The sequence below is a fragment of the Nannospalax galili genome, unplaced genomic scaffold (genome assembly GCF_000622305.1).
Source record: "Nannospalax galili isolate Female #2095 unplaced genomic scaffold, S.galili_v1.0 scaffold151, whole genome shotgun sequence".
NCBI lineage: Eukaryota > Metazoa > Chordata > Mammalia > Rodentia > Spalacidae > Nannospalax > Nannospalax galili.
In genome coordinates this window covers 687,888-708,100 of record NW_008332087.1, presented here as the reverse complement: position 1 = coordinate 708,100, position 20,213 = coordinate 687,888, and the positions used below count along the sequence as shown (strand labels likewise).

Genomic DNA, 20,213 nt, shown 5'->3' with positions numbered 1-20,213 from the left:
AGAAAGAAAGAAAGAAAGAAAGAAAGAAAGAAAGAAAGAAAGAAAGAAAGAGAAAGAAAGAAAGAAAGAAAGAGAAAGAGTATAAGAAGTTGTCAGAAAAAAAGTGATGGGGAGATATGGGAGTTGTTGGAGGGGAAGGAGTGGGCTTGGATTTGATCAATACACCTTACATACATGTATGAAATTCTCAATAAAGTTTTTTTAAGTTAAATACAGTTAATTCATACAAATATAAAATAAATGAATTAAAGATTTTGTTCAATTTCTTAACTAATCAACAGTAGCCCAGACAGGCTGGAGAGTTTGAAGAACAGATGGCCATAGATAGATGAAGATAGATGTATAAAGAGAGACAAGAAAGGAAAATTGTATTTTCTAATAGAGGCAACACTAAACAGCATCCTCTAGGAGAAAAGTTAATGATGTTTGGGGTTATCTTATCAAATTTCCAGGCATGAACTCTATTTCTACAAGCACAAATTCATTCAAATTGTTCTTGATAGGAGTCATGATTATTATTACCTGTTTTCTTCCCATTAAGTTCTTTCCCTAGAGGATTGTAAAGTAAGTCAACAAAATGGAACAGACCCCTGCCCAATCAAGCGCTTCCCCCAATAGTTCACTAGGCTATATTCTGCTCTCCACTGAAAGACACATTAATTTCACTTGTCAATTTCCAAGTATTGGATGATCCTCAAAAACATTCATGGTACAGCTCAACATATGTTGCTGATTAAAAATAATTTTAAATACTACTACCACATACAACCATTTCAAATGTTGTAGCGGAACAATATATTTGCTTGTATGTATGTGTTTGTTGTAAGGACACATAAGCAGGAGAATTATTATTCTACAATATTAACTGACAGGTATCCTCATTTTTCCCTCTCCCCTCACACTAGCTGTTGAACTGATCTCTTGTCATTTAACCATGAAGAAAAGTTACACATCAAAATGTAATAGTAATAAAGTAACAATAATATCCTCTTCTGGATATTTGTGCAATAAAAGTGAACATTTTGGAGGAACACAGAGACACATATGAGTGACAGCAGCAATTTTCAGGAGAACGTTATGCTCCTGATTGAGTGGAGGAAGCAAGAAAGGACATCCTTCCACATTTGGAGGATAACCGAAAGAGAAAACGTTCATACCAACATAAAATCAACATCTGTGGGCAGAAGCATCAGTGAACAGTGGTAAATGCTCATGCACCACCTAACTGTACATGGAATTTGAAAAGCTCAAAAAGAGAAGAGGATTATGAACTCTAAATGTTCACTCCTAACACATATTTGAGGGATAGCCTCCCCTGCAAGAGCTTGGAGCAGAACATCAGACTCTAGAATCCAAGTCCTCATAAAATGCTGCTGAGACTCTGCCTTCCCCTGTTCAGTCAAGTGGCCCTCTAGTCACTAGAGAGATGGCCTCCAAGACAGGTGACATTATACTAACTCCATGAACCCCATGGACCACAGACTTGGCTTATTTTCTCATCTGGTCCTGTGTCTAATGCCTGATACTAGAGGAGTTTCTTAGAGGCATGAAATACTGTTTTCTCTCTTCGCCACAAGGGATTTAATTCACCCTAACTCCTCTTGAAAAAATTCACAGTTAAGTAACTTTGAATCTTAAAGTTCAAACAACTTTAGATATTGGAAAAAAAAACACCGAATTGACCCTTAGGATTTATGTATTTAACCATCTGTAAAGTCTACTTTAAACAACAAGTAACAAAGAAACCACAATGAGATGCTTAAAATTCTAAAAAGAGGGACCATACAAAGCAGTGATCCATTGCTGATGAGATTCACAGAAGATTCTAATGCTAAGGGGTGATGAACTAAGGTGATTTTGTGCATGCAATATACATATGCTCTAAAATGGATTTTGAAAAAGAAAGGTTCAAGAGTAAAGGCTGAGGAGATAACTCAGTCAGTAAAGTTCTTGCTGTGCAAGCAAGGGGACCTAAATTCGAATCCCAGTCACCTACATTAAAAACCCAATCTTGGTCTGAGCATGGTGGTATGTGCCTTTTATTGCAACACTCCGGAGGCAGAGTCAGGCAGATCTCTGTGAGTGTGAGGCCAGTCTGGTCTACATAGTGAGTTCCAGGCCAGCTGGGGCTACAGGGAGACCCTGTCTCAGAACAATAACAACAAAGCCAATATTGGGAAAGCAGAAACAGGAGGATCTTTTCACCAAATTTCTTTGTGAGTTCCAGGTTCAGGGAGAGACTCTGTTTCAAAAAATAAGGTAGAGATTAAGGAAGACATTTGATGTTGATTGACTTTTGGCTTCTTCATGTACCCTCATATATATGCACACTCCAAACATGTACATATACACCACACACACACACACACACACTCACTCACTCACACACACTCACAGAAGGTTCAAGAGTGAGAGTATGTAGTAGATATATATTAATAGTTTATATGTGATTATCAAATTTGGTAGATGGGATTAGAAAAAGTAGTGTGATTTTGAGATGTTTTCTTTACATATGTCTTTTATCTCTTTGAAGAAAAAACTAAAGGAAAACATGAAAACAAAGTAAAGGAGGAGAAAAGTCTAGAGAAAAGAAAATGAATATGAAAGAGGAAAGGAAGAAAGGAAGGAACAAAAGAAACATCCAATGCTCTCAATCTACTTAGTTTTAGCTCAAAAATCTTTACTCAAACATGGTATTAGAGACTGTGGATTTAGCTTCATGATACATACAGCATGTGCATAGAGATCTTAAGGCTCTAGAGTTCAGTCTCTAGCCTCAAAAATAAAAATATTAGTACCAATTCTGTACAGACAATAACACTCAAAATAATGCAGTGTTTTGCTTTGTTTTCTTGAGTAACATGAAGTAGTTGGTCAGGCCAACAATATTCTGTACTTTCTCCTACTTCTTTATCTCTCTGTTGTGTAAAATTCAGTAGGAAATAAGCCAACAGAGACTTACCTCCTAACACCCACTGTAAGCAGCTCCGGAAGAAAAAGGCCAGCAAAAAGTTCGTTCTGCTCTGATGGCAATGGTTGGGAGATTTGCAATAAAAAATCTGGGCTGGAAACAAACTTACTCATTCAGGAGGGATAGGAAAAATGGGGACCCTTGCATTGTGATCACCTCCTCTGGACACACTTCATTTTGGAAGAGAAACAACCCTTGAAAAAGAGAGTTTAGAGCCAAGAAATAAAACTCTGGCAACAGCTGTCATTCTCTACCATTTTTATTCTGTCTTGATTGTTCATCTGTATTATTGACCTGACATGTGGATTTCTTTTTCAGCACCTGATAAAGTCTTGATTTTATGTGAAGGAAGAAGAAGGAAAAATTCCCTTCCTGTTTATAATGATTCATGATTGGTATCTCCACACTAAAAGACAATATAGACCACCGTAAATTAACAAGAAAAGTATAACTGTGTTAAAAATGATGGGGAAATGTGGGAGATGTTGGAAGGGAGGGAATGGGCATGGATTTGATCAAAACACCTTATATGCATGTATGAAATTCTCAATAAAGTTTCTGTAAAAGTTAAAAAAAAATTATAGCTCATTGTGATTTCTTGAGAAGAGCTTCCAAAGCATCCCTCTATTGGGTTCCTCCTCATTTTTCTTTTGTCTGTCAAAGCTGGACTCAAGAGTAATGGACTCAGGATTTGTTTTCAAGCACTTCAATGGCTGTTGGAGTGGCTAGAATCAGTGTCAGTTCTCTCTCAAAGGCTCCTAGATAGGGGGAGAAAACAAATTTAGCCATCATTTCATAACAACCCTGGGTTATCTCCATTAGCTCAGGTGGGCACAACAGTATTGCAGACTGTCACACTATATTTTCTCCTTCCCACTCTGTTTGACCAGCCCTCACTCTTACAGGGTCTCACGCTCCTGACACAGTGGACAAACTAGCATAACACATTTTTAGCTTGGGTTTTATTATGGTTTATATGATAGGGAGCGAGGATTTACAAAGAGACCCGCATCATTCCAGCCCCACCCACAGTCTTCGTTAGCTTTTGCCTGTGCCTGGTGGGCACTTGGTCTCACCCTGAGGTATGTGGATGCCCCTTCTTGCTTCCACACCTACAGGATGCCTCCTCCATTCCCCTGGCTACCACATATTTCCTTTTCCGGTTCCACTCACTCTGCCTGTGGCTAGGCCCCACCCTCTTCCCAGAGTGCCCTGTGCTCACCTATAGCTCACAGTTTTTGGAGGAATGAGTGGTTTCTGGGCTACACAGACCAAGATTTGAAATCTTACATCTGAGCAGCACTTTCTGCTTAGAAACAAAAACATCAATGAAAAATAATTGTCTAAATAACCTTTTATATGGACTTAAGCCTAATTTCTGGGAAGTGTAATCCCTTGAACTCTTAAACTGATCATACTGATCACTTTAATCTTGGGTTATACTTTCCTTTGGGGTGTTTAAGACCATACAGTTGGCCCAAATAAACTAATTTATTTTTACTCTTCGGGTTGTTGGAGGATCTGTTACTCAGGGGTCACATGGGCTTGGGAAGAGTCCCTGGCTCCTTTCTTTTACCAGTTCCATCTATGTGAAGAGAAGTCAAAGGACCTGCTTGACTGTGGCTGGCTTCACTTGGAAGCATGGAGGAAATATTTCCTCTGAGTTGATCCTCTTCTTTGTAGACTGTGCACTGGTTCAAGTCCATCTGGTGGGGTCTCCCTGAACAAGAAGCCAGGTGACTCACCACAGTTACAGGACATTTTGAGAAATGCTCCATAGTCCTCTGAAACTTAGTCAACCTTGGAGGGCAAGGGGCAAAAACTGTCCTTTAAGTCCCTCTGACCACATTAGTGTAGGCCTCAAAGTATGGCTGCTAAACACCCAAGAAGGTTAGTACCACCCATCTGGTACTTTTAATTACCATGTGCTAAGTAGATAAAGCTTGGGCAAAAAACATCCTCAGATAAACCTTGACTAGACTTATATTTTGTTAGTTAAACTAGTTGACTAAACTATGACCTTAGAAATTTTTTTTTTATTAGAAGAAGCATTTCATTACAACAGCATTAACCTATTCAATAACATTTTTCTGAGCTAGGGTACATCTCTTTCAAAATTGGCTGTACATTTCTAGGTTTACAGATGAATTATTACGCTTGTACAGTCTTTTACTCATTATAAACTCTATAAGACATAAAATTAAATGAGGTTTTAACGTTTAAAAAAGATCTCCACTTCGTTGTTAAAATACACAGTTTCATACAGAAAAATACATTTTAATAATGTATATATTATTTTTGTCTCATCCTTTATATAACAAACTTACACAGACCCTCATCACTTGCTTACACTTTCTCAACTTTTCTATTTATTTTGCAAAATATCTCTATTCTCATATCCTTTTAACATCTTTTACATTCTCATTTTCTTTTTAATAAGTATGAGACATAATAACATTAACAAATAAATTTTCCATTGTGAGAATTCTTTTCCTGGGGATACTAAGCAATGCTTAGGCCCTTTTAAGGTTATAGTGTCAAACCAATGTATGATTAAATTTTTTCTGGGAAATTTACTGAGCTTACTTACAGCGATGACTATGGGTTGCTGAGGTGTATGAGTGACCTGGGGGTATACACACTGAAAAGCCTTTACCCAGAATGGATTAAGCCTTCTCTTCCTAGCCTTCCCCAGATTATATATTTTAATCCTCCCCAAATCCAGGAGACCATGTGTGATTAGGGCCAAATTATATACAGTTGGCTGGAAAGAGCTGCTGGATAATCAGGTGAGGGTCCACTGACCCTGCTTTCCCTCCTTTAATGAAAGAGCACAACCATCAACAAGCCCAATTGTGATGATATTTAGCAAGCAGGCACAGTTGAAGCTGTGATGATGGTAGTTACTTCACACAGGAGAGACTGCTGTACAAAACCATCTTATTAGAAGAACATAGAATTTAAAAGGATTTGGTGCTAGGATCCACAAATGAGGGCAAACATACATCTTTTTTCTGAGTCTGTGTTACTCCACTTAGTATAACAGTTTCTAGATCCATCCATTTACCTGCAAATTTCATTATTTCATCTTTCTTTACTGCTGAATAGAACTCCATTGTGTAAATATACCTCATTTTTGTGAACCACTCGTCAGTTGGGGGGCACTTAGGTTGCTGCCATCTCTTAGCTATTGTGAAAAGAGCAGCAAAAAACAAAGTTGTACAAGTGTCTCTGTAATAGGATGAGTCCTTTGGGTATATGCCTCATCATGAAATCCCAACGGACTCTGATAAGAACATTTGAAATTTGCCCTGTTCTTACTTTTCACTTTTTTTCTGGTTCCTTATCTAGAACTTGTAATACTAACTATTCTTGCCTTTACTTCTCCTTTACATCCACTATTCACCAGTCAAGGACTTTCTCTTCTCCCTACAGATAAGAGTTATGCAATTTGGGAGTCTTTTAGATAGACCCACTGAAGGGGTACTCCAGTTGCCTCACCCTGCATCCCTGTTCAGCATGGAAAAAACCAGAGTGGTGAGCATCCCGATTCCCTATCGATAATTTGAGTAACCTCTTCAGAGGATGGTGTTATTAGAATAGGAGGTAGGAATTGGCTAGTCAGTTAGGGTGAAAAGACTCCAAAGAAAAGTATACAGTTTCTTGGCTAAAACTCACAATGTCCTTGGGCATCTTAGCAACATACACTGTTCCAAAGGCCAAAAATGTCAAAAGTATTTGGGAGCTTTTATCTAATTCCTAAAAGATTTTAGGGTTGCCTCTTCAGAAGAGGGAATGTTAGAGTAGCAAAAAGCCTCATAAGGGGAGAGAGAGAGAGAGAGAGAGAGAGAGAGAGAGAGAGAGAGAGAGAGAGAGAGAAAGTCAGAAAAAAGTACTGGGGAGATATGGAAGGTGTTGGAGGGGAGGGAGTGGCATGAATTCGATGAAAACACCTTATATGCATGCATGAAATTCTCAATAAAGTTTTTTTAAAAATCACAGCCCTATATAGGAAAATTCAAATGGATGACTCAAATAGACCCAGCCTATTTTTTTTTAGACTATTTCATACTCATTTGGGAAAGTCAGCAAGACCTGCCTGTTTAGATTCTTCTTTGTCTCTCTATAGAGCATATTTCCTCCCAGGTATGAGACAGGACCCCTCCTGAAACAGAGTCATATGACCAACTGTCAGACAAAGTAGGTCAGAGAGTTTGTGACTGACTCTAAAACAGCACAGACAGAGATATATTACAGGTTTTATGACTTGCCTGATGGAAGGCAGCTTCGGTTCTATGACCCATCTCAAGAACAGAAAGTTTAGTTATTATTGCATTCGGTGGAGGAAGCACAGGGAAGGTGGGAAGACAGAAGTATAAGAGAAGTTAAGAAAGGGTCTCAGTATATCGTTCAGGCGGTCCTGGAACTCACTATGTAGTTCAAACTGACCTAGACCTAGCAATCCTCTTTCCTCCACCTCCATAGTAATGGGCCCACAGGAGTCTGCCACCATAGCCCAGCAAGAATTTTGCTTCTCGGCCCTTTACTTTGGGTATGAGTTCCTGACCTCAACAAAGGAAAACTCAAAGCTAAGTTCAGAAAGATTCAACAGGCTGTAAATGATTGACGTTATCTTACAGGCCACATGTTCTTTAATGGTAAAGGGAAAGAACAGACTTCTAATGATTGTGGCATTGATAGCAGTAAGCCATAAATGTTCCCGAACTGGGAAGCTATGATCACCATATGCCTCACAACAAAAACCGCATATGTACCATATGACATACAAAATCAGTGACATAACAAAGTGTCTTTACCCTCACAACAGAGTCAGTGTTGAACCCAAGTCAATGTGTTACTTCATACTGCTCCATCAGACACTAATTCAACAAAAACATTGTCTCATTTTACAGGTAGAAAAATTGAAGCACGGGGAAGGTAAATGACTCCTCGGGATCATGTGATAAAATGAATGAATTCTTAATGAGAAATCAATTACATTCCACAGATTTTTGTCTTGAATTCTTGATGGGTTAAGACCCTCTGTTATGTCACTGGTTTTTGTATGCTGCATGGTGCATATGTTCATATGTGGGTTTTGCATGTTGGTGCTGCTATTTGGAAAGTTATGCAACATTTACCATTTTTAATTACTTTAAATGTACAATTCAGTGGTGTTATATACATTCTGATCACTGTGCAGCAGTGATCCATCACAACTGTCTTCTACCCCATCATCCAATAACTCCCCAGTCCCTTATCTCTTAGATTCCCAGCAATCACTTCTGAGTGTTACTTTCTATCAGAAAGAATCCTTGACTTTGGAGTTAGTTTACAATAAAAAATGTAATTATAGCCGGGCACGCTGGCACACCCCTGTAGTCCCAGCACTTGGCAGGCAGAGGCAGGCAGATCTCTGTGAGTACAAGGCCAGCCTGGTCTACATAGGGAGTTCCAGGAAAGGGGGGGGTGCAGGGAGCCCCTGTTTAAAAAAAAAAAAAAAAAAAAAAAAAAAAAAAAAAAAATGTAATTATATACAAAAAGGAAGGGATGTGAAAAAGAGAAAAAATTGTTCCTGGTCCTTCCACCCTGTGAACTCTGTGACCATGCTGTGTATGTCTTTAAAAGATTCTCCACCCCGAGCCCCGCCTCCTTACAGTCTGCCGCTGGTTTTTTTCTGTCCCCAAGTTTCTTCAGCCTCCAAGAGCCACTAGCAGGGCTAATTTCCTTTGTAGTTTCAGAAGCAGGTTTGTTACCATGGAATCCACACTGTGACTGGAGTTGAGGAGTAGAAAGGTAACCAGTAAAGATCTGGTTGAAAGATAGGCTCTTCTCCTGGAAAAGCCTGACTGGTAGCATTCATTTAAGGGCTCAGCCCTGAAGTGCTTGATCTCATCCCTTCAGTTACTTGAAACTGAAGCTCCAGGAGACCTCTGAAGGAGAACCGGCCAGGCTCCAACCCTTCCCACAAATGGCTAATCCTGGAGGTGGTGCTGTTTGCAATGGGACTCTTCACAATCAGAAGGCACAGAGCAATGACTTTCAAAGTGGAAACTGTGTTAAGAATGGCATCGTAAAGGAAGCCCAGGTAAGATGCGCTCCTACATCCTTAATCTGAATGCCCCAAACGTTTCAAAACTTCTTTGCAAAACTGCTTAAGGCAGTTCTACCCGAAACAAAGTTTCTCTCATGAAGTGTTTTATTTGTTTTGACTTTGCATTTCAGTTAATATTTTGGTATGCATGGCTATTATTAGATGTAGGTAAGGGAGAATTTCTTCTCTAGACAAGAGAGGGCACCTACAGATTTATACAGCCTTAGAGTCGCTAAAATACAGACTTACTTCCTAAACTTTTCATTTACTCTCAAGCATCTGGGGGGGGGGAAAGCTTTGATAGAGCAAACTCTTCAGGTAAATATCAATGTATTGACAGACCTGCTACACTCAAAGCTTAATGGAAAAAGAGGAAGCGAAAGTAAGTCTTGTTGGATTAAGTGGTAGACCACACTCCCTCATATCCAGGAAGTAGCTCCCTAGCAGAAAGATGAGTTCTTTTTGGTGTTTAACAGAGCGTTGCCATGCCTCACAATGTGATTTGAGGGCAAAGGCTCTGAAAGTTGGCATCACAATGTCCCTTTTCCCAAACATTTCAACAAGGGCCGCTTATCATGAGAGCTCTGCAACTGACACCAAAGCAGCATCTTTAAAACACACTTGTAATTTATTTTTCATTTCACACTTTTTTCCTGGTTTTGCTCCTACTGTTGTAGGGCGTGTACTGAGGAAGAGGAACTCAGGAAAGCATTCAAGAGTGTCCTGAGTCTGTGAGGTTCTTGAACAAGGCCAGTTGTCCCCTTTACATTCTGTGCCAGTTTACTCTTCTCTGAATAGCAGGGTGAGCTAACCTGCCTTAGGGACAAAATTAAGCAGGCAGACAAGCAATCTCACTTTTAGGAAATGTGAACTTGTGCATAAAATCCTATGCAGTCTTCCACTCACTCACTCACCCCAGGGAACCCACATTAGCCAGGGAAAGGTGTCAAGCTCCCAGGGTAGAGGGGTCTGGCTGTGTCCTAGTTGGGAGATGCAGAGGGGACTAGAGAACCAGGCTTATATGGTAAAATGTATGTCCCCAAAATATATCCCTCTTTTAACAAAGGCATTAGCATCTACCAGAAAGCTCAGGCTTAACCTGAGTGCCTGAAAGCTGGAGAAGTGTGGGGACAAAAGTGCATGAGGGAACCCGTAACACTAGCCACCATGATTTGTCATTAAATACCTATTCAGATAGTTTCTCAAGGTGCCCCTTTCCATGAAGGTAACCTCTGTTTATCATGTAGGTCATTCTGATTCTCAGGGTTCTTATCTGAGCATAGATTCATTCAAAAATACTTTTCTCTTTATTTACTTTATCTTATAGAATGCAGGTTTTATAACTACATTCTAGTGTTTGAGATCAGAAAGGTAAATAGACAGTGACAGCCATTCCTGTGTAAGGGTTGAAATCTAAAGAGGTGTAAGTGTGCCTGCAAGACCATAATAGCCTTAGTTATGGCAGCTTCTTTAGGAGAAGCTAAAAATATCACTGCTGTATTGCTTTTCCTGACAGTTCCTGGTGAGCCATCCAAAACCTGATGGCTAAGATATATTTAGGTGTTTCTAAGTTGAAATTGGCTTCCACTGAGAGCCTCAGTTATAGCTTAATAAATGTTTTCCAGAAATAATAAAGTGTTGAGATCATAGCAGAATGACGCTAACAAGGACCTATTTTCTCTCTCTACGGTATGAATAAAGTTATCTTTGCTATCACGGTCCTTGGGCACAAGTTTTACCATACAGGCCTTTCAGAAAAGTAGGTCTTGACCAACACCCTTACCTATTGGCAAAAGCAACCCATAAAAGCTTGTAGATGTCTGAGGACAGTGGTCTTCTAAACACTGCCAGGCCTAAGGTCTTAGGACACAGCATTGAAAACCCTACCAAGTTCTCTAGAGATCCTTTCAGCTTTAACTTTCTGCTATTTGCACTCACACACAAGTACAGCTACCTTTTACATATTGGGGGACTCTGTAAGATTCTGTTACTAAAAAGCTTCCCAGCCTAACAAAAAAAGTCAACACTGTTAGGCAGTTCTTGTGAATCTCCTTCCCTTCATCCCAATATACCCTAGCTTGAACACTGTGACTCCAGCATGTGGCCTAACTACCCCAACCACAACACTGGCAAATAGCCAGGACTTTGCATTCTTGAAATAATATAGAGTTTCTTTCTGGAACTTTGATTGACCTTAGTCATATTGCCCTTTCTCCCTTTAAATCTCATGTGCCCCGATGATGAACTGAAACTTTCATCACAGATTAGGTCCATTTTTTGTTGTACTTCTAATATACCCATCTTTTATGCCTACTGGAAGACCATTGTCCAAAAGAATTTATCTTTCCTTCTCGTGAGCATAACCACATGAAATACAGAGGGCTCTTAACGCCTTTAGTCTGGAAATGTGACATAATTTTCTATGACTCTAAGCAGACTGCAAAGTTTCAAATTTTGCTTCTTGACTTTATTTTGCTTCCACGACTCACTGTCAGTCAGATTAAAAAAAAAAAAAGGCCAATATTATCCATGCTGTTGCCTGATTTATTGTTTTGAAATTCATTCCTCCAAAAGGAACTATTTCATCCTGTTTAAAATCTCAGGGCATACACATATTGCAGACAAGTTCTGTGGCAAGATTGGTCCCTAGGAGAGCAGAGATGGGAGATGGGGAAGGATCTCTGAGAGGTGAGACTAATGGTGTATCCTTAGGTTAGCTGGAGTCATGATTACAGAAGGAATTTGGGAAGCTCAGTCTCACTCTGACTTCCTGTCTAGTAACATGATCCCTTCTTCTCCCATACATTCCCACAATTAAGATGTCATTTACCACAAGGTTCTTATCAGATCTGAGCCGATACTGGTGCTGTGTTCTTGGGCATCCAGAATTGTTATCTACATAAATCTTTCATCTTTATAAAAGCATCTAGTTCAAAACATTTTGTTATAGTAATTGGAAACTGACCAAAACATAAACTAGTACTGAGAAGGGATTTCATAATTATAACTATGCTGGCAAATGTGGAAGGAGACAGCTTTACAATTTGGTAATAGGCTGTGTTAGAAGAGTTTGAAGGAGCAAACTAGAAAAGCCTATGATACTGTAATTAGAGTGTTATGGATGATTCTGATGAGACAAGGATACCAGAGAATTAATCTCAGATGGACATGGGGATCCCCCTGGAAACTGGAGATCCAGAGCACAAGAAGGAGAAATAGACTATGCAACTTAACAGAGAGAAATGTGAAGTCATAATGCAAAGGAACTGAGGGATTAGAGGGATTGCTGTCACCATCTTCGGAAAGAGTCCGTCACAATTGAGATGTATAGACTATGCTTGAGGTTCACGTGACCATAATCTAGTCACTGTGGAAGACTAGATTATGCTACTAAGCAACATAAACAAAGCTTACCCACTGAATTTAGCAAAGAAAGGGAATGTGTGAAGTTTGATATCATGGCAATGTTTTCTCACTTTTGCCCTCAAGCAACATGAATGAGCAGAAACCATGAAAGGATTAACAATTTTTAATATAAGTAATTTAAAACTTATGGCACAAGGCGTCATAAAAGATACTGAATAAAAATCAGTTATAAAATATAATGTCAGGGGAAAAATCCTTTACAATAGCACCGGAATAAAAAGGACATGGGAATAGATTTGAAAGAAGAGTAAAAGTTAACCTAAATGTAGTAGTAAAATGGTACTGAGGGAAATGAAAGAGAACGGGGCTGTGAAGAAATCCAATAATGTTGATAGAAAGGAGAAGATAAAACTCTGCCAGTTTTGCCCATGATAATCTATAGCTTTCGTGAGAATTCCATTAACTGAAATATCTCTTAAGCCAGACTAATGACTTTAAAACCATGTAGAAAATTAGTAAGGAAAAATAAATGGAAGTTACTTTAAAGATAATAATCCAGAGTAACACTATCAACATGTTATGCTGTGATAAAAATATAGAATTTTATATTACAGGTGAACAGACAGAAAATAGTGCATGTAATTGTTAAAATCAATCATACAATTAATAAGAAACATAGATTTTTTAAAACAATATTTAGAATCTTTCTAACTATAGCATAATACCCAAGATCCATAAAAGAGGTTGAAAGTTTGTCAGCATAAAAACAAAATTTCTTTTTGCATTACAAAAACAATAAACACTGCCCCATACAATAGTCAAAGGGAAAATTGCAGGCCAGGAAAATGCTTATAATTCACATCGTAAAATGAAAATTTCTAAATATATAATGACATTTAGAAAACAATATAGAAAAAAAGTCAAAAGCCAGAAACAGTGATGGAAAAAAAATGATTTATAAAAGAAGCACAAATGGAAATAAATATAAAGTTAAACAGGGAGAGAGAGAGAGAGAGTCAGAATCACAGGCAAATAGAAATCCATATTCTAGATCGTTAGTGTCCATAAGAGACAAAATAAAATTGAAATTTGGTTTTAATAATTTAGTTATTTAGATCAATACAATACTAATGGTAAAACTCATAAACGAAAGTGCCGGCCATTTGACCTAATTTGCCTCCTGTGATTTGAGTGTAACGTCAAATGGATATTTGTTTCCACTTCTGTATCTGTAAGGAAACTGAGGATGCAAGTAAATTCTCCAAGGTCACACAGCTAGAAAGAAACTAGGGCACAAACCCCATAATTCAACGTTTTCGAGTCCCCAGAACTGTGGAGGGGCCTTTGGTATTATCTGCCCTTTGTTAAAAAGACCTAGAGACCATTGTTTTAAGGACTGCATATGCCAGTCACTAGACATATAAATAATATGGAAAAAAGACTGTACTCTCATTATAAGCACAGTATCCATGAACATCCCTTTCTAGTGTGCATCGTTCTGTAGTTAAAAGTGTTGCAAGGTGACAAAGAAAATAATTATAATACTCTCTATCACTATTGAGCTCTTTCAAAGTACCAGTCATTTTAAATATTTCATATTCATTGTCACACCGCATTCCTATTAGTTATTAGTTGACTTGTTTCAGCAGTGAGGAAACAGAAAGTTTATTCGAGGTCACTACTTATAAAGAATCAAAACAGGGGAGAGGTGGCTCAGCAGTTAAGAACACTCGCTGTTCTTGCAGAGGACCTGGGTTTGGGTCCCAGCATCCACATGGTGGCTAACAACCATCTATAAGTCCAGTTCCAAGGGAATTTGATGCCCTCTTATGACCTCCATGGGCACTGATGCAGGCAATTCACTGACACATAAAATAAAATAATAAATAAAATATTTAAAAAGAAAGAATCAAAGTTTGAAATTTAGGTTTGTCAAATCTTAAATTCCAAGGTTTTGCTCCCTAATTCACACTGCCTCCCTAAACACAGTACAATATTAGAGGTGAGGTTCATTTTTGTCACCACAGAGACCAACGGCAGTCAACATTAAAGGACAACATTAGAATGAGTTACAGGTTTTGTGGATTGTTTGCTTGTTAGCTCTTTGGTTCTTAATGAAAATTTGAGGTTATTTTCACAAATGACATCAAACTCACATATTAGAGCTTTCTAGACACAACACTGTTCAATCATAGACACACTGTGGCAGTGACCCCACTCCTATACACTTCACTTTAAACAATTCTGAGTTAAAGAACATTGACATCTTAGTGACCTTAATTCATGTGGACACATATTTAACTTCAGAGGAATCCCTAAAGATAAGCTTCCTGGCACTTAGGATGCCTGACACTTTCTGAAACTCTGCTGGGCACATGGCCTCCCTCAATACATGGTCTACTGTGCACAATATTTTCTGATAAGATTGATATCTTAAGCATGTGACATGATACATGAAAAGTAAGTGTAAATTCTTTGTGATTTTTTCAATTGAGAGGCAGAATCTTATGCTATTTGCCTTGAATATGCATTTGGCTTACATAGCCAGTGCAGTATAACTAAGGGACAATCTGGCATTTTTAAGACTCAGCTCAAGAAACCTTGAAGCTCAAGCTTCTTAGAAGAGTCATTATTGGAACTTAGGCAACATTTCTTGGAGGGAACCCAAATAGATAATGTAAAGTCAAAATGGAAAGAAAAATATGTCTTGCTATGTTCCTAAGATGGCTCACCAACTTGCCTACCACAAGTGAGTAAGCTAGCTTCAAGGCGGATCCAGCAGCCCTGGGTTCTGTCTGTCCCAACTGATTTTTGTGATGAAATGTCCCAGCTGAGCTCTACCAGATTCTAGGCTTCCTCTGTTTCCTGAGCAAACAAATAGTGGTTGTTTTAAATATGGTGGTAGTTTATGAAGCAGTAGTAGAAACTGGATATGTGGGTATTAGCTTTCTATAAAAGGCATAGAAAAGTCATCCTTTCATCCTAATCTACAGTACCTATATTTACATTTTAAGGGAAGAGTTTGTTTCAACTAGCCATTGCTCTCAGATTTGCATAATGATGACTTTCTTTCGGCTGTAAACATTTGTTTTATTTTGTTTTGTATGATTTTTTTTAATGTAAGGTCCGTATGCTTAACTCTTAAACTAGAGATGTACCTGGCTGCAAAACCCAAGTAATGTCAACCCAAAATATCACCCATATAAAATCAAAATTATTTGATATCGCCCACCTCAATTATTCAGCCTAAGGAGATCAGTAATTTATTGCACTAAGAAGAAAAATCTGGCTCAAGAAAATATGCACGTTCAAGAGTTTCATTTACTTAACACATTATAATCATAATTTATCTATTTGATAAAAATCTTCTTGAAGTTTTTTCTTCTCTTTAGAAATATCATTAGAAGTATATTGACACTAAACTAATTATTTGCAAAGGATCAACTGGATTTATTTGAAATATACTTAATCTTGATGCTACAGTGTGGTTTTCATATATATAGAGAGAGAGAGAGAAAAAAAAGCATACCCAGGGAATTCTCCTCAGCTTATTTAAGCTTTTGTACTTTTAAAAAGCAATAGATTTTTAAAAGGCAATAGATGATTCATCCATCTTCACATTTCTGAGCTGTTACATTAATGTCTGGTCTTGGAATGTGTAGGTAGGAAGAATTTTTGTGATTATCTCCATACGTCACTAAATTTCCTTAGTAAGTTCTTTGCTTTTATAATAAAACTTTTTTTATATATCCTCTCTTAAAATTTTGAATAAAACTGAACTTCCTAGAAGCCTATTAGTGTGTTAACGCTTCATACTTCAGAACCCCGTGGAATTTTCATGGAATATGAAGCACTTAAGGAAGAACAATAGTAGAACTTTCACTGTCTTAAGCACCATATAGAGTTTGAGTCCAATCTATGCCACGTATAGTTGTGCTATAGTAAGCAGATGGCATCAAGTCTCAGGAACCATAACTTACAAGGTTATGATAAAGATTGAATGAGAATAGCATATGTAAAACTCTTCAGCAAATATGAGACCAATAGTAGATGCTCAATGGATGATGGCCATTATCTACCAAAGTTAGCCTCTCTCCTCTACTGCTATTGTAAGAGTGTTTACTATAATGCCCGGTATGTAGTAGGGGCTCAATAAATCATGGTCATAAATTCCAAATTCCTTCATCCAATGGGAACTTTTAAATCTTCACTTTGTTTGGCCTAGCAGCATTATTTGCTACAAATATTGATTTTCTCCTTGCTATGATCTAGATATAGATGGAGTATATCCCCCAAGAGTTCACATGTTACAACCTTGGTACTCAGTATGGTAATGTTGAGGTGATAGGACTTTCAAGAGCTCGGCCTAATGAAAGGTCATTAGATGACTGGGAGGATAGCCTTGGAAATGATGAAAGTAGCTCTTAAGGGATGCTGAGTTAATTCTTATGAAAGGGCATTACAAGAGTTCAAGTTCTGAATCACTCCAGTTTCCTGTCAGTATGTGATCTCTTACTATTTTCCATAAGGTGATACAGTGAAGGGAGCCCTTGCCAGGGCCATCATTCTGCTGTTTGGTCATTCAGGCTCTAAGACTGTAAGCTAAATAAACATTTTGGTTAACTCTCAACCTCAAGTTTCCACTGAATAATGAAAATTAGACTAGCACACTTTTTAAAGCATTTCTTATTTTGATTTTCAGGTGTGATGCTCTTGGTTTTCCTGCGTTATCAGTAACTTGGCCTTTGTACTTTCTTCTCTTCTTGGTTTCGTCTCATTTCATTGACCTATAAATCATGGCAATCCAAGACTCAGGCTTTGCATCTTCTTTTCTAACTGCATATCTTTCATAACAATAAGTCTTGTGATGATCTGATCTTGTCTCCTCACTATACATATATGGGTATTTTCAAATAGCTATTACACACACACACACACACACACACACACACACACACACACACACACACACAGGATATTTAAAAGTATTTTAAACTTAGCACACAAACAACTGAGCTCCTAATATTCTTCTTTCCATTACCCCAACCTGCTCTCCTTACAATCCTTCTCAGCAAATGCCAACTCTGTCCTTCTTATGGCTCAAACCAAAAGCCTAGACATCATTCATAATTTTTCCTCTTTCATTCTATGTATTCAGTCTGCCATCAAAGCACGGTCATATGTTCAGAAAAGGAGTCCGAGCTCTTCTTTTCTTCCTATCTCACTGAGATTACTGCAGGAGCCCTATCTCTTCTCTATGTTCAGTTTATTTCTGTACCAGAAACCTCTCCAAAATGTAGTGCCAAAAAATACCAACCACCATTCTGCTGGTCAGGAATTCAGAAAAGGCACAGAGAAGAAAGCCCTTCCCTGCTCCATGATGTGTAGGCCCTCACCTAGGATGCCTCATTGACAGGGCTGAAAAAGTTGGGCTAGGAGGTTCCACCTCTGAGTTAGCGTCCTCACTCTTGATCTGATATCTAAACTATAATACCTCAACAACAGGATGTGCCAGGACTCTGGACAGGAATAAAGCAGTTGTAACCAAGCCTCGTAGGTTTAAAGGGAAGGAGCTACCCTACCTGTCAATGGGAAGAACATTAAAGAATCTATGCTCTTATGTAAAACCATCATGCTTTGTTTGACTCTTGTCCTTCCCCCATCACGATCAGCAAGACTGTTCACAACACAGAAGCCAGTGATCATGCTGAAATGAAATCCACAGTTATCACACTGGTGCCCAAATCCTTCCTTCCCATGGCTCTTGCTTCATTTAAAATAGAAGCCACAATATTTATCGTGACTGTAAGAATTTATGTCCTGGCTGTCTTTGACTAATCTGCTATTTCCCTCTGAATTTATTCTATTCCAGCTTCAGATTGTCTCTTTTTTCTTTCTTTTAAATTTATTTATTATTTTTATTTTATGTGTATGAGTATTTTGCCTGCATGGATGTAAGTGCACCCATGTCATGCAATGCCAATGGAGGTCAGAAAAGGGTATTGGATCCCTTGGAACTGGTGTTACAGACAGTTGCTAGCTGCCATGTGGGTGTTGGGACTCCAATCCAGTTCCTCTGCAAGAGCAGCCAGTGGTCTTAATCGCTGACCCATCTCTCCAGCTCCCAGACTGTCCCTTGATCTGGTTTCTCTTCGCATTCTGCCACCCATGACATTTGCGTTTTTTTCTCCCTGGATCTGAAACACCTTCTTCCTGGATATTCACGTGACCCGCCCTTTTCTCCCTTCAAGTCTTAACTGAGACACCACCCTCTCTGTGAGTCTTCAGCTCACAATTGTTTTCTAAAATTTCAAGAAACAAAATAAATTGCAAACTTCTTTTTCTTCCTGCCCTCTTGTTTAACACGATCTACCTGCATACACACAGATTCACCCATAAACTTTCACAATAAAGGTATACCACAAACACATTCATTTATTTTCAATCTGTTGTTTTCCTCAGTCTGTAGATTGTGAGCTCCCCATGGCCAGAGGTTTCTGTGCTATTTCCTGATCTGCCTTAACACTGAGACCATACCCACTGTAGAGCAGGTAACATTTGTAGAATGAATAAGAACTACTCGTTCCTTCTGTTGTCTCAAATCTCTCATTTAATCCTATTTTGCTTGTTATTTAGTCTTAATTTTTTTAGATTTATTTTATTTTTAATTTTGTGTGTGTGTGTGTGTGTGTGTGTGTGTGTGTGTGTGTGTGTACTCACAAGCAGGAGAATGCTCCCATAGTCCATAAGAGGGTGTCACATCCTCTGGAGCTGGAGTGACAGGCAGGTGTGAGCCATGGACTGGGTGCTTAGAACCAAAGTCCTGTCCTCTTCAAAAGTAATAAGTGCTCTTATTCCTTTAAGGCTGAAATAATCCTTGTTGTGTGATGCTTATGCTTCATTGTAACTGGAAAAGTTTACAGCTTGCTATTAACTATAAGATTTATAACTTTTTTGGAGAACATGATGACTAATAACTGTCTTCTTCAGGTGGGAGTGGTGGCCTATGCCAGCTATTCCAGCACTTGGGAGGTGAAGACCAGAGGATCAGGATTTCAAGGCCAGCCTGAGCTAAGGAGTTGAGTCAGACTGTCAAAGAAAAAGAGAAAGAAAGAAAGGAGGGAGGGAGGGAGGGAGGGAGGAAGGAAGGAAGGAGAGGGAGAGAGGAAGGAAAAGGAAGGGAGGGAAGGGAAGGGAAGGGAAGGGAAGGGAAGGGAAGGGAAAGGGAAGAGGAAGAAGAAAGATCACCATGTTTGTAAATATCACTGTCACTAGATGATTTTATACGGCCAGATACCCTAATACTCTAATATAGATCTGCCAATAGTACTTGTGCCTGTAGACCGGGAACAAGCTTTAAGAAAGTGGAACTTTTTGGATCAAAAAAAAAAAATAGAAATGAAATGTAATCCATTCATGCCAATGATTCTTACTCCTTCTTAGAGGAAAATGATTAGATTAGAGGGAAGCTGGCTAATCCCCCAGAAGTACAGGTCTGTCAACAGGTACTAATAAGGTTCTATGTTCCTGAGAACTTCATATCTAAGAAATGTCAGTACAATCTGTTTTCTCATCAATGATTCCATAAATAAGACACTTTCCTAAAATGTTACCTAACAAATTTGATATTGTGCTACAGTTAAGAATTTTAAAAATACTAATTTATTCAGTCCCCAACCACATGAGATTAAAATGAAGCTATGCCCATTTTATAAATGAGTAAATAGAGTCACAACAAAGTTACTTGGCTAAACATCAAGTTAGCAATACAGGCTGTTCCCT

General features: G+C 38.5%; 1 protein-coding gene across 1 annotated transcript in view; it reads left to right on the top strand.

Annotated features, from left to right (window-relative positions):
• The first annotated feature begins 8,700 nt into the window (after positions 1–8,700).
• The window catches only part of Sptlc3 (serine palmitoyltransferase long chain base subunit 3), a 159,081-nt gene continuing 147,568 nt past the window's right edge, over positions 8,701–20,213 (top strand). The window contains exon 1 of the mRNA XM_008827197.3: positions 8,701–9,059. Coding sequence (XP_008825419.1) covers positions 8,943–9,059 — 117 coding nt within the window. The 5' untranslated portion in view covers positions 8,701–8,942. The remainder of the gene's footprint in view (positions 9,060–20,213) is intronic.